We start from the raw sequence: 14,293 nt of genomic DNA on the forward strand, positions 1-14,293 counted from the left end.
TGTCTGGTAGGACAGCGCTGGAGTGAAAGAGCCACGTTCAGATCACGGCCTTTAAGCTGTGTGAGAGGAACAAAGCGCCTTGACAAAGGAATTAGCATATAATTTAGCATTGAAATGGCTGAATGATTAGCTTGTGACTGGTCACAGGAATAGCTATGTTAAAAGTTAAAGCATACACATCCGCAGAGGCACCCCTTGTTAAAGGAATTAGCATAGAATTTAGCATTGAAATAGCTAAGTTAAAGCATACACATCCGCAGAGGCACACCTTGACAATGGACCAGTCACAAGCTAATCATTCAGCCATTTCAATGCTAAATTATATGCTAATTCCTTTGTCAAGGCGCTTTGTTCCTCTCACACAGCTTAAAGGCCGTGATTTGAACGTGGCTCTTTCACTCCAGCGCTGTCCTACCAGACAGTCTCGTCCCTTCACCTGATGAAGGCCGCTTGTGTTGTGGCCGAAACGTCGCGAGAATATTATTGTGTTATTTTATTTTATCAATTTATTATTTTATTCTCATTCTACGTGACTTTACCGAAAGAACCAAAGAAGATGAATCATTGGAGTCACGAAAGCTTTAAATCGAAATCTTTCGGTAAAGTCACGTTGAAGGGAAACAATAAAATAAAATAAAAATATAAAACAATTACAAATTCTCACGACGTTTTGGAGTATCAGTATAAGATGATAGGTGTAAACGGTCATCATCAGGTGTGGTTTTCACACCTGATGATGACCATTTGTGTTATGGTCGAAAAGTCGTGAGATTTTTTATTGTAGCCGAGGGGACCCCCTGATAAAAGCGGTCCCCTGTGTGGCACAAAGTGGCGTGTCGCCGGCCTGCAAGTGGGACATGGTACATCAGTAGGGGTGGGGGTGGGGGGGTCAATACTTGCCCGTGCTACTCCGATTGAGTAATCTGCAAGTATATTTTTCTCACTCGAGCGATGATGCACAGATGGCCTGCAGTATCCCCTCGTTATTCACGAACTTGCTATCCGCGATTTTGGATACCCGCGAATCGCACTGAGTGGGCCGATGCTTCGAGAGTTTGAGGCCAGTGTGAGAATTATGGGTGGGTGGGGATAGGTTGTTTGGTGGTGGACACTGAGTGCATGAGGCCGGAAGAATCAGTAGGAGTTGCTTGGCATTGAACGGGGAGATGTTGGGAATTTGATTGATTCGAGAGGGTAGGTAGATCAGTATGTGATAATGGAGATTGAGTGAGTGGGGTAGGTGTATCAGTATAAGATGATGAATGTAAAGTGAGTGTGGTAGGTGTATCAGTATAAGATGATGGGTGTAACGTGAGTGTGGTAGGTGGATCAGTATAAGATGATGGATGTAAAGTGAGTGTGGTAGGTGTATCAGTATAAGATGATGGATGTAAAGTGAGTGTGGTAGGTGTATCAGTATAAGATGATGGATGTAAAGTGAGTGTGGTAGGTGTATCAGTATAAGATGATGGATGTAAAGTGAGTGGGGTAGGTGTATCAGTATAAGATGATGGATGTAAAGTGAGTGTGGTAGGTGTATCAGTATAAGATGATGGATGTAAAGTGAGTGTGGTAGGTGTATCAGTATAAGATGATGGATGTAAAGTGTGGTAGGTGTATCAGTATAAGATGATGGATGTAAAGTGAGTGTGGTAGGTGTATCAGTATAAGATAATGGATGTAAAGTGAGTGTGGTAGGTGTATCAGTATATGATGATGGATGTAAAGTGTGGTAGGTGTATCAGTATATGATGATGGATGTAAAGTGTGGTAGGTGTATCAGTATAAGATGATGGATGTAAAGTGAGTGTGGTAGGTGTATCAGTATAAAATGATGGATGTAAAGTGAGTGTGGTAGGTGTATCAGTATAAGATAATGGATGTAAAGTGTGGTAGGTGTATCAGTATAAGATGATGGATGTAAAGTGAGTGTGGTAGGTGTATCAGTATAAGATAATGGATGTAAAGTGAGTGTGGTAGGTGTATCAGTATATGATGATGGATGTAAAGTGTGGTAGGTGTATCAGTATATGATGATGGATGTAAAGTGTGGTAGGTGTATCAGTATAAGATGATGGATGTAAAGTGAGTGTGGTAGGTGTATCAGTATAAGATGATGGATGTAAAGTGAGTGTGGTAGGTGTATCAGTATAAGATGATGGATGTAAAGTGTGGTAGGTGTATCAGTATAAGATAATGGATGTAAAGTGAGTGGGGTAGGTGTATCAGTATAAGATGATGGATGTAAAGTGTGGTAGGTGTATCAGTATAAGATGATGGATGTAAAGTGAGTGTGGTAGGTGTATCAGTATAAGATGATGGATGTAAAGTGAGTGTGGTAGGTGTATCAGTATAAGATGATGGATGTAAAGTGAGTGTGGTAGGTGTATCAGTTTAAGATGATGGATGTAAAGTGAGTGGGGTAGGTGGATCAGTATAAGATGATGGATGTAAAGTGAGTGGGGTAGGTGTATCAGTATAAGATGATGGATGTAAAGTGAGTGTGGTAGGTGTATCAGTATAAGATGATGGATGTAAAGTGAGTGGGGTAGGTGTATCAGTATAAGATGATGGATGTAAAGTGAGTGGGGTAGGTGGATCAGTATAAGATGATGAATGTAAAGTGAGCGTGGTAGGTGTATCAGTATAAGATGATGGATGTAACGTGAGTGCGGTAGGTGTATCAGTACAAGATGATGGATGTAAAGTCAGTGGGGTAGGTGTATCAGTATAAGATGATGAATCTAAAGTGAGTGTGGTAGGTGTATCAGTATAAGATGATGGGTGTAAAGTGAGTGTGGTAGGTGTATCAGTATAAGATGATGGATGTAAGTGAGTGGGGTAGGTGGATCAGTATAAGATGATGGATGTAAAGTGAGTGTGATAGGTGTATCAGTATAAGATGATGGATGTAAACTGAGTGTGGTAGGTGTATCAGTATAAGATGATGGATGTAACGTGAGTGTGGTAGGTGTATCAGTATAAGATGATGGATGTAAACTGAGTGTGGTAGGTGTATCAGTATAAGATGATGGATGTAAAGTGAGTGTGGTAAGTGTATCAGTATAAGATGATGGATGTAAAGTGAGTGGGGTAGGTGTATCAGTATAAGATGATGGATGTAAACTGAGTGTGGTAGGTGTATCAGTATAAGATGATGGATGTAAAGTGAGTGGGGTAGGTGGATCAGTATAAGATGATGGATATAAAGTGAGTGTGGTAGGTGTATCAGTATAAGATGATGGGTGTAAAGTGAGTGTGGTAGGTGTATCAGTATAAGATGATGGATGTAAAGTGAGTGTGGTAGGTGTATCAGTATAAAATGATGGGTGTAACGTGAGTGGGGTAGGTGTATCAGTATAAGATGATGGATGTAAAGTGAGTGGGGTAGGTGGATCAGTATAAGATGATGGATGTAACGTGAGTGGGGTAGGTGTATCAGTATAAGATGATGGATGTAACGTGAGTGTGGTAGGTGGATCAGTATAAGATGATGGATGTAACGTGAGTGGGGTAGGTGTATCAGTATAATATGATGGGTGTAACGTGAGTGTGGTAGGTGTATCAATATAAGATGATGGATGTAAAGTGAGTGAGGTAGGTGTATCAATATAAGATGATGTGTAAAGTGAGTGTGGTAGGTGTATCAGTATAAGATGATGGATGTAAAGTGAGTGTGGTAGGTGTATCAGTATAAGATGATGGATGTAAAGTGAGTGTGGTAGGTGTATCAGTATAAGATGATGGATGTAAAGTGAGTGAGGTAGGTGTATCAATATAAGATGATGGGTGTAAAGTGAGTGTGGTAGGTGTATCAGTATAAGATGATGGATGTAAAGTGAGTGTGGTAGGTGTATCAGTATAAGATGATGGATGTAAAGTGAGTGTGGTAGGTGTATCAGTATAAGATGATGGATGTAACGTGAGTGTGGTAGGTGGATCAGTATAAGATGATGGATGTAAAGTGAGTGTGGTAGGTGTATCAGTATAAGATGATGGATGTAAAGTGAGTGTGGTAGGTGTATCAGTATAAGATGATGGATGTAAAGTGAGTGTGGTAGGTGTATCAGTATAAGATGATGGATGTAACGTGAGTGTGGTAGGTGGATCAGTATAAGATGATGGATGTAAAGTGAGTGTGGTAGGTGTATCAGTATAAGATGATGGATGTAAAGTGAGTGTGGTAGGTGTATCAGTATAAGATGATGGATGTAAAGTTAGTGGGGTATTTGTATCAGTATAAGATGATGGATGTAAAGTGAGTGGGGTAGGTGGATCAGTATAAGATGATGGATGTAAAGTGAGTGGGGTAGGTGGATCAGTATAAGATGATGGACTCTGAGTGAGTGAGGTAGGTGTATCAGTATAAGATGATGGATGTAAAGTGAGTGGGGTAGGTGTATCAGTATAAGATGATGGATGTAAAGTTAGTGGGGTATTTGTATCAGTATAAGATGATGGATGTAAAGTGAGTGGGGTAGGTGGATCAGTATAAGATGATGGATGTAAAGTGAGTGTGGTAGGTGTATCAGTATAAGATGATGGGTGTTACGTGAGTGGGGTAGGTGGATCAGTATAAGATGATGGACTCTGAGTGAGTGAGGTAGGTGCATGAGTGTGCGTGCTGCTGCAGGGTGATGAGTGTGAGTGAGTAGGGAGGGGGTATAGTGGGTTGTGAGTGAGTAGGGAGGGGGGGCGCTGTGTGGGATGACCACTACCTGTGTGTGTGTTGCTGGGGGCCGGCTCGCACTGGCCGAGTCCCCGGCAGGCACGGAGCCCAGCGAGCTGAGCGTGGAGGGCGCCGAGGGCGCCGCGCTCCAGCGTGTGGACCGCGTTCTGCATCTGCGTGGAAACGGAGGCGGTGCCAGCACACACAAACACGCACACACACACATGCACACACACGCGCAAACACACTTTCATATACATATGTACAAATATCCCTCGTGTAGCCTACACGTGCTGTTGTAGAAAGTGCAGTCACTAAACATGAATTAAGGCCAGCACAAAGCGCAGAGGGTGGCCAGCAACACGCCCAGCCGAATTTGTATGTAAGTAGAACTTCTTTCGAAGCGTTCATAGCCAACCGTGCTAATCGGAGGTGTGAGGGAAGGACAACAAATTAAAAAAAAACACAACCGTTTGTCTCCATGTTGCTGATGTTGAAACACCGCAGAACACGTACACACACATGCACACACACACACATATAAACAGGTGCACACAAAAACAAATATCCCTCGTATAGGCATCACAGACTGTAGGGGCAAGTGCTGTTAGCGAGCACCTATGAAGGCCGGAACGGTACACGAGGGGGTGGGTGACCAGCACCACGGCCGACCGCCTTTGTCTCCCCAGTGGCGACGTTTACACACCGCACCAGGTACTCATTTCAGGCTGAGTCGACCTAGGGGAGGCCCAGGACCGGTTCAGATCATCGTCACTGGTGTTGGCCGTAAGCGGGAATCGAACCCGGGTCGCCAGGTTCATAGCGCAGCACGCTAACCGCTACACTACCGCTCCCCACACTACTACACACACACAACACTCACACATATAAACAGGCGCGCACACGTACACTCATAAATGCACACCACACACGTATTCAGTAAAACCTCTTGAAGTGGTGGCATGGTTAAGGCAGAAATCAGTGTGCTATCGAAAGACTTCCCAAAAAACACATGATGTAAGAGGCTGCACGAAATATTGAAATATTTAAACTGTGTGTCTATGTTGTCTCTCTCTCTGTGTCTCTGTGTTGTCTCTCTCTGCTTGTGTGTCTATCTTGTGTGTCTCCGTGTCTTTGTTTTGTCTCTCTCTCAAATTTAGTTCCACCTATTGACGGTTGCTCGCGTTGCAATCGAAACGTCGTATTCTATTGTGGAATTTATTTTCTTTCTGCTTGACTTTACCGAACGAATCAAAGAGCAGTTGAAAATCTTCGTCTTTCATTTGCGTGCACGCTTGCGCGTGACGCATATCACCGCATCATGAGCGGCAGCGTAGCTTTGGCACACTGCTCTACGAACCCGGCGACCCGAGTTCAATTCACGCTCGGTGACGGACATCTCAGCCGGTTCTAGGGCTCCCCTAGGTCGACTCAGCCTTCAATGAGTGAGGTGTGTAAAATACCCCCACTAGGGAGAGCAATGGGGGCCGGGTGTGATGGTACTCGCCGCCCACACTGCCACGTGCCATGCCGGCCTCCGTAGGTGCCTACAGACAGAACTTGGCCCAACTGCAATTAAAACCAAAACTAAACTGCGTGTTTTTTTTTAATCACTTTACCAGGTGAAGCCCACTGAGCTATGTAGCCCTTTTTTTCCCGAAGCGACTTGGACACAAATGCTAGCCCAATGAAGTGGCTCATCACGTGGAAATTTGTAGCAGCCAAATACTCGAGATGCGTGGTGTTGATTCTTAACGCGGTAGGAGATAAATGCGGGGGGGGACCCGGTAAAAAAAATCCACGCGGCCACGGGGAGAGTGACACGCAAACTCCAAATATACAACAGGTCGGCGTCAGGGTCGGGATCGAATCCACGACCTCCCGTACACCAGGTGAAGTTGTTAAAATGTTGCCACCGTGGCGCCCTGGGGAGAGAGGGGAGTCTTTGTCTTTGAGCACCCGCACGCAAGGCACATCGTCACCTGGTAGGGGTCGGCGTTGAGGTCGAAGTACTCGATGAAGCCGGTGGCGAACTCGCAGAAGAGCGAGTTGTGGCTGCTGTTGAGCGTGCGCACGCACCAGTACGTGTTGTTGTTGGAGCTCGTGCACGCGCAGAACGCGCCTCCTGTCGGAGACACGGAGAGCGGCGCTTAAGCGAACGACCGCCGAGGTGCGCGGCCACCGTCGAGCCGATGCCACGTCGGCAGCGGCAACGACGACCGCCGCCGCAGGAGGGCTTATTTGCCGCGGAGAGAGAGAGAGGAGAAATAATAATAGTTTAAGCTTGGGGTAACGCACCGCCGCGCGAGATTCGCTCGCTCCAGAGGACTCACAGGTGCCCGGAGGAACCACAAACGAGCAGGAAAGGCAGCAGCAGCAGCAGCAGCCAGGCGCCAACAATTGCCCAAGCTCTGTGGTCGTCGAACAATTAAGTTGCCATCGGCCACTTAGTGAGTGTTTGCATGTGGGAGGTAAACGGAGCACCCAGAAGCAAACAAAAAAAACTCGCGTGCGAGGGGGAAACACTCTATCCCGCACAAATGGAACAGCTAGAGTCGACATATTTGCTGTACCTCCTTCTCCCAGCATGGCAGTGTATTAGGCTACCTCTACGCCCACGGGGAGGGAGTCTCGCAACATTCGTGTGGATGACAAGCGTCCGCCACCGCCGCCTGGCGATGCCACCGAGGTCCGTGTGCCCACTTCCGTGTGCCCACTTCCGTGTCCCCACCGTGGACTCTCGACGTTGCCCACGTTTGACCCGGACAGTCCGTGGATTGGCATCCGTGTTTTTGGGTGGCAGGAACTGATGGGTACTGATATCTGCAATGGCGGAGTCAGGATTTTCAGGTAGGGGGGGGGGGCAACCCCTCCAGCAATGAAAAATGATAGAGGAGTTGTTAGTAAGTAAGGAGTTGTTAGTAGGTAAGGAGTTGTTAGTAGGTAAGGAGTTGTTAGTAAGGAGTTGTTAGTAAGTAAGGAGTCGTTAGTAGGTAAGGAGTTGTTAGTAAGTAAGGAGTTGTTAGTAGGTAAGGAGTTGTTAGTAGGTAAGGAGTTGTTAGTAGGTTAGGAGTTGTTAGTAGGTAAGGAGTTGTTAGTAGGTAAGGAGTTGTTAGTAGGTAAGGAGTTGTTAGTAGGTAAGGAGTTGTTAGTATGTAAGGAGTTGTTAGTAGGTAAGGAGTTGTTAGTAGGTAAGGAGTTGTTAGTAAGTAAGGAGTTGTTAGTAGGTAAGGAGTTGTTAGTAGGTAAGGAGTTGTTAGTAGGTAAGGAGTTGTTAGTAGGTAAGGAGTTGTTAGTAGGTAAGGAGTTGTTAGTAAGTAAGGAGTTGTTAGTAGGTAAGGAGTTGTTAGTAGGTAAGGAGTTGTTAGTAGGTAAGGAGTTGTTAGTAAGTAAGGAGTTGTTAGTAAGTAAGGAACTTGTCCCTTGCTTGTTACTCGACACGTGTGCGGCGATGACGCAGCCATCGATCGAGGGTCGAATTCGAACCGCGTTGTGTGATCGGCATCGCGCTCGCTGAAGGTGTCGATGCCTTCAGGGAAGTCGTGGACTGTGTACGCAGCTACGCACAATTCTGAGTCGCTTATAACCGCTTTGCCGTTACTTATTACCAATTATGGACTCAGACTATTGTCCTATCATCCCATAGAGTCCCTGGCACGTAATAATAATATGCGACACAGTGGCAGTGGGGGTCGCAAAATGCCGATTTATTACTAAAAAAACGCAATGATCCGATCGAAACTAGGGATTTCGATCGGATCATTAGGGGGGGGGGCATGTGCCACACCACCCTCCCCCCCCCCACTGGCTCCGCCAGTGGATATCTGTTGAACTTTGTGACAGTACATACTGCACACTCTTTGATAAATAGACCGAGTGCCGACTGAGAAATATGTCTGAGTTTTTGGTCTGCAGTGGAAAAGGTTGCAACACCTCTAGGCACGCGCACCTCCAATGGCTTGGCAAACAGCCAGTGGAAAACCACCCGTACCGTGAGGATCACGCGCTGGCTCCGCTGAGGCATGCCAGTGGAAGAGGCTTATCACTAATCACATGATGTAACTCGATTTTTAATAAAATTGGTGAATACAAATAAATCTAACAACAGCAACAACAGCAGCAGGGTGGCCAGAGGTCTTCCTCAGGTCAGAGGTGGATGAGGAAGATGCTGCCCGCTCCCCCTAAGTTTCCACAGATCTCGCAACTGCCCAGGGTGGGAGTACGGCCATCACAGCATATCAGGCTTTTTTTAAAACAGGGCCCGACATTCATAATAATATTTTTTCAAACATTAAACGTATTTGATCTGGTAAATATCAACGAAATACCATTTTTCAGGGTCTCAACGATGGATAGTTGGGCGAGTGATCACCCCCCCCCCCTCACCCCCGCTACTCCCCACCCCCCTCGACGCTCCGGTGGTCCCACCACTGGCTGGGGGGGGGGCACGTACAAGCGCCACGTGCTCCCGCTGGCCACTTACGATTCCAGAAGGGGGGCGTGCGCCAGTGCTCGTCGTCGTGCGTGAAGCAGACGAGGCCCGGTGAGGCGCAGGGGGCCTCTTTGCGGACGACGCGGGCTCTGTCCCTCGTGCGGCCTCTCCTGCCGCTGTCGGCCGCGTCTTCCTCTCCAGGCGCGCCGGGCGACGTCGCTCCGCCGTGTCGCCCGCTCCCGCCGTGGCTGCTGTTGATTCGACACCGTGGCGATTTAAAAACGAAAAACATTTTTTCATGTACTGTTTTTTTTTTGTTTACTGCCAGGCAAGGCCACACTGAGCCAGAAAGATGTACATATTAGCACAAGACAGAGGAAAGTGAAAGTGGAAAAAATGGCGCCGATGATGGCAGCCTCGGCCGGTTGGTGTGCCCTGTTTTTGTCCAGTTTTGTCTTGTTTTGTCTTGAGAGGGGCTTGCTGTTCAACACACTCGTGCTGGTGAGAGAGGCCTGCTGTTCATCACACCCGTGCTGGTGAGAGAGGCCTGCTGTTTTGGGGCCTGCTGTTCATCACACCCGTGCTGGTGAGAGAGGCCTGCTGTTCAGTACACCCGTGTTGAGGGGCCTGCTGTTCAGCACACCCTTGCTGGTGAGAGAGGCCTGCTGTTCAACACACCCGTGCTGGTGAGAGGGGCCTGCTTTTCAGCACACCCGTGCTGGTGAGAGGGGCCTGCTGTTCAGCACACCCGTGCTGGTGAGAGAGGCCTGCTGTTCAGCTCACACGTGTTGAGGGGCCTGCTGTTCAGCACACCCGTGCTGGTGAGAGGGGCCTGCTGTTCATCACATCCGTGTTGCTGAGAGGGGCCTGCTGTTCAGCACACCGGTGCTGGTGAGAGAGGCCTGCTGTTCAGCACACCCGTGTTGAGGGGCCTGCTGTTCAGCACACCCGTGCTGGTGAGAGGGGCCTGCTGTTGAGGGGCCTACTGTTCAGCACACCCGTGTTGGTGAGAGAGGCCTGCTGTTCAGCACACCCGTGTTGAGGGGCCTACTGTTCAGCACACCCGTGCTGGTGAGAGGGGCCTGCTGTTCAACAGACCCGTGCTGGTGAGAGGGGCCTACTGTTCAGCACACCCGTGCTGGTGAGAGGGGCCTGCTGTTCAACACACCCGTGCTGGTGAGAGGGGCCTGCTGTTCAACACACCCGTGCTGGTGAGAGGGGCCTGCTGTTCAACACACCCGTGCTGGTGAGAGGGGCCTGCTGTTCAACACACCCGTGCTGGTGAGAGGGGCCTGCTGTTCATCACACCCGTGCTGGTGAGAGAGGCCTACTATTCATCACACCCGTGCTGGTGTGAGGGGCGTGCTGTTCATCACCCCCGTGTTGGTGAGAGGGGCCTGCTGTTCACTCCCATGCTGGTGAGAGAGGCCTACTGTTCATCACACCCGTGTTGGTGAGAGGGGCCTGCTGTTCACCACTCCCATGCTGGTGAGAGGGGCCTACTGTTCAACACACCAGTGCTGGTGAGAGAGTCCTGCTGTTCAGCACACCCGTGCTGGTGCGAAGATGGCGCTGATGATGGTAGCCTCAGCCGGTCGGTGCGCCCTGTTTTGTCTTGTTTTGTCTGTCAATTCAGTGTTTTGCCAAGATTTTCGGAGTTCTCTAACAAGAGACGAACTTTTAAATATCAGGGAAACAACTCCTGTGGATTTAATTCCTACTTTTCTGCTTCCAGCGGCAGAATTAGTAGGCATTCTAGTCAATGCCGCGCTAGGCTTTGCTCAAGCAACGAAACGCCGCCCAAGGGGTAAACGGTCGGGGGCTCTAGTACGGCTACGCAGACGCGGGATCCGAACAGTGCTTCCGAGCTTTTTCCTCTCCAACGTACGTTCACTGTACAACAAAATGGATGAACTTCAGCTACTGATGGTAAAAAACAAAGACTTTCTTTCAGCTTCTGCATTGTGCTTCACGGAAACATGGCTGTGTGATTTGATTCCGGACACTTCGCTACAACTAGCAGGATTCCATCTTGTAAGATCGGATCGTGACATAGCACTCTCCGGCAAGACGAAAGGCGGTGGTATTTGTTTTTACATTAACAGTGGCTGGTGTGTAGATGTCACAGTGATTCTGCAACATTGTTCTCCACTCCTTGAATCAATTTTTATAACCTGTAAACCGTTTTACTCGCCTCGCGAGTTCGCGTCGCTCATTTTGGTCGGAGTTTATTTGCCGCCTTGTCCTCAGGTTAAAGAAGCCCAACGCATGCTCGCCGATCAGATTCTGAGTGTGGAGCGAGCAAATCCAGATTCGTTGGTTATCGTACTTGGCGACTTTAACAAAGGTAATCTCAGCCACGAACTCCCCAAATACATACAATTCATTAAATGCCCAACCAGAGAAGGGAACACTCTGGATCACTGCTACACTACAGTCAGTAGAGCCTACCATGCCGTCCCCCGAGCAGCACTAGGACACTCTGACCATGCCATGGTCCACCTGATTCCTGCATACAGGCAGAAACTAAAACTCTGTAAACCTGCTGTGAGGACATCTAAACAGTGGACCAGTGAGGCTGTGGAAGATTTGCGGGCGTGCTTAGACTGTACTGACTGGGATATGTTCACGACTGCTACCAATAGTCTGGATGAACTCACAGAGGCTGTGACGTCCTACATCAGCTTCTGTGAGGACTGCTGTATCCCAACACGTACCAGGGTGAACTTTAACAACAATAAGCCCTGGTTCTCAGCAAAGCTCAGAAGGTTGAGGTTGGAGAAGGAGGAAGCGTTTAGGAGTGGAGATAGAGACAGATTCAAGGAGTCGAAGAACAGGTTTAGCAAAGCGGTGAGAGAGGCTAAACGACTGTACTCAGAGAGACTAAAACACCAGTTCTCTACAAACGACGCTGCTTCTGTCTGGAGAGGGCTCAGGCAGATCACCAACTACAAACCCAGAGCCCCCCACACCACTAACGACTCCCGCCTAGCCAACGACCTGAACGAGTTCTACTGTAGATTTGAAAGACAATTGGACTGTCCTGAACCACCCCTTCCAACCCAAGAGGCCCCATCCCCCACCAATACTACAGAGACGACTATCTCCTTTCAGGAGGAAGAAGTTAATAGACTTTTCAAGAGGCAGAATCCACGCAAAGCAGCCGGGCCGGACTCTGTCTCTCCAGCCACCCTCAGGCACTGCGCTGACCAGCTGTCTCCGGTGTTCACCAACATCTTTAACACCTCCCTGGAGACATGCCATGTACCAGCCTGTCTCAAGTCCTCCACCATCATCCCTGTGCCCAAAAAGCTAAGGCCAACAGGACTAAATGATTACAGACCGGTCGCCCTTACATCTGTGGTAATGAAGTCTTTTGAGCGCCTGGTCCTGGCACACCTCAAAGCCATCACAGACCCTCTCCTGGACCCCCTTCAGTTTGCCTACAGAGCCAACAGGTCTGTGGACGATGCAGTTAACATGGCCCTCCACTTCACCCTACAGCATCTGGACGCCCCAGCATCCTACGCCAGGATCCTGTTTGTGGACTTCAGCTCTGCCTTCAACACCATCATCCCTGCCCTGCTTCAGGACAAGCTCTTCCAGCTGAACGTGCCATACACCACCTGTAAATGGATCACAGACTTCCTGTCTGACAGGAAGCAGTGCGTTAAGCTGGGAACACAAGTCTCTGGCTCCAGGTCCATCAGCACCGGAACTCCTCAGGGCTGCGTCCTTTCCCCTCTGCTCTTCTCCCTGTATACCAACAGCTGCACCTCCAATCATCTGTCCGTCAAACTATTGAAGTTTGCGGATGACACCACCCTCATTGGGCTGATCTCTGGTGGGGATGAGTCTGACTATAGGTGGGAAGCTGACAATCTGGTGACCTGGTGTAGCCAGAACAACTTAGAGCTAAATGCTCTAAAGACAGTTGAGATGGTTGTGGACTTCAGGAAGAATACAGCACCACTCACCCCCATCACCCTGTTAGACTCCCCAGTAAAAATTGTAGAGTCCTTCCGCTTCCTGGGCACTATTCTCTCCCGGGACCTCAAGTGGGAATTGAACATCAGCTCCCTCACCAAGAAAGCTCAACAGAGGATGTACTTTCTACGGCAGCTGAAGAAATTCAACCTGCCAAAGACAATGATGGTGCAATTCTATACAGCGATCATTGAATCCATCCTCACCTCCTCCATAACCGTCTGGTACGCTGCTGCCACTGCCAAGGACAAGAGCAGACTGCAGCGTATCATCCACACTGCTGAGAAGGTAATTGCCTGCAATCTACCGACCCTCGAGGACCTGCACACGACAAGGTCTATGAGGCGAGCGAGGAAGATTATGGCCGATTTCTCCCACCCTGGACACTCTCTGTTTCAGCTACTCCCCTCCGGCAGAAGGCTTCGGTCCATCAGGACCAAAACCTCACGCCATAAAAACAGTTTCTTCCCATCTGCTGCTGGCCTGTTAAACAAGGCCAAGGGCTAACACTGTTTTTAACATTTGATCTACATAACGACACGTTGCTGATATTAACTATGTTTCCCTATTTGTATTTTTAAATTATATCTTAAAGCTATTTTATATTCGATATTTATTTAATTTTATATAATTCAGCCCCTTAGTGTTAGACTTTTAACCCTTATTATAGTAAGACTTGTTTAAAACTTATTTAAGATTTTAGATTCCTATATGTTGAATGTATGCACCATCCTGCCAAAGTAAATTCCGTGTCGGTGTGAACTTACATGGCGAATAAAACCCTTTCTGATTCTGATTCTGAAATGCACAGTGGACACCTACGGGGTTATTTGCCCATGGATAGTGAGGATGATGATGATGAAGGCCCACTGAGCTGTACAGCTTTTTTCCAGAAGTGACCTGGACACAAATGATAGCTCGACGGAGTGGCTTATCGTCACGTGGGAATTTATCGCAGACGAACACTCTCTAACACGCACGTTGATTCTAAATGTGGAGGGAAAACCCGGAGGACCCGGAAAAAAATCCACGCGACCACTGCGAGAAAGACATGCAGGTTCCAAATACACAGCAGCAGGCGTCAGGGTTGGGATCGAATCCATGACCTCCTGCATACCAGGCGAGGGAGATAACATCTCAAATGTGCTGTCTATGCAAATGCTTGCAAATACCACTGCTGGAGGATGAGACCTCCACTAGAGGGA

At 48.2% G+C, this 14,293-nt stretch overlaps 1 protein-coding gene across 3 annotated transcripts in view; it reads right to left on the reverse strand.

The window, feature by feature from the left end:
• Positions 1-14,293, reverse strand: part of LOC116945221 (extracellular sulfatase Sulf-1-like) — a 371,767-nt gene that overhangs the window by 331,575 nt on the left and 25,899 nt on the right. For all 3 annotated transcript variants that reach the window (XM_076068978.1, XM_032959522.2, XM_032959523.2), the window contains exons 14-16: positions 9,153-9,352; positions 6,652-6,794; positions 4,719-4,842 (exon numbers count right to left, since the gene is read on the reverse strand). In XM_076068978.1, coding sequence (XP_075925093.1) covers positions 4,719-4,842; positions 6,652-6,794; positions 9,153-9,352 — 467 coding nt within the window. The remainder of the gene's footprint in view (positions 1-4,718; positions 4,843-6,651; positions 6,795-9,152; positions 9,353-14,293) is intronic.

This window comes from Petromyzon marinus, chromosome 23 (assembly GCF_048934315.1).
Source record: "Petromyzon marinus isolate PM22_M1 ecotype Great Lakes invasive population chromosome 23, UKy_Petmar_22M1.pri1.0, whole genome shotgun sequence".
Lineage (NCBI taxonomy): Eukaryota > Metazoa > Chordata > Hyperoartia > Petromyzontiformes > Petromyzontidae > Petromyzon > Petromyzon marinus.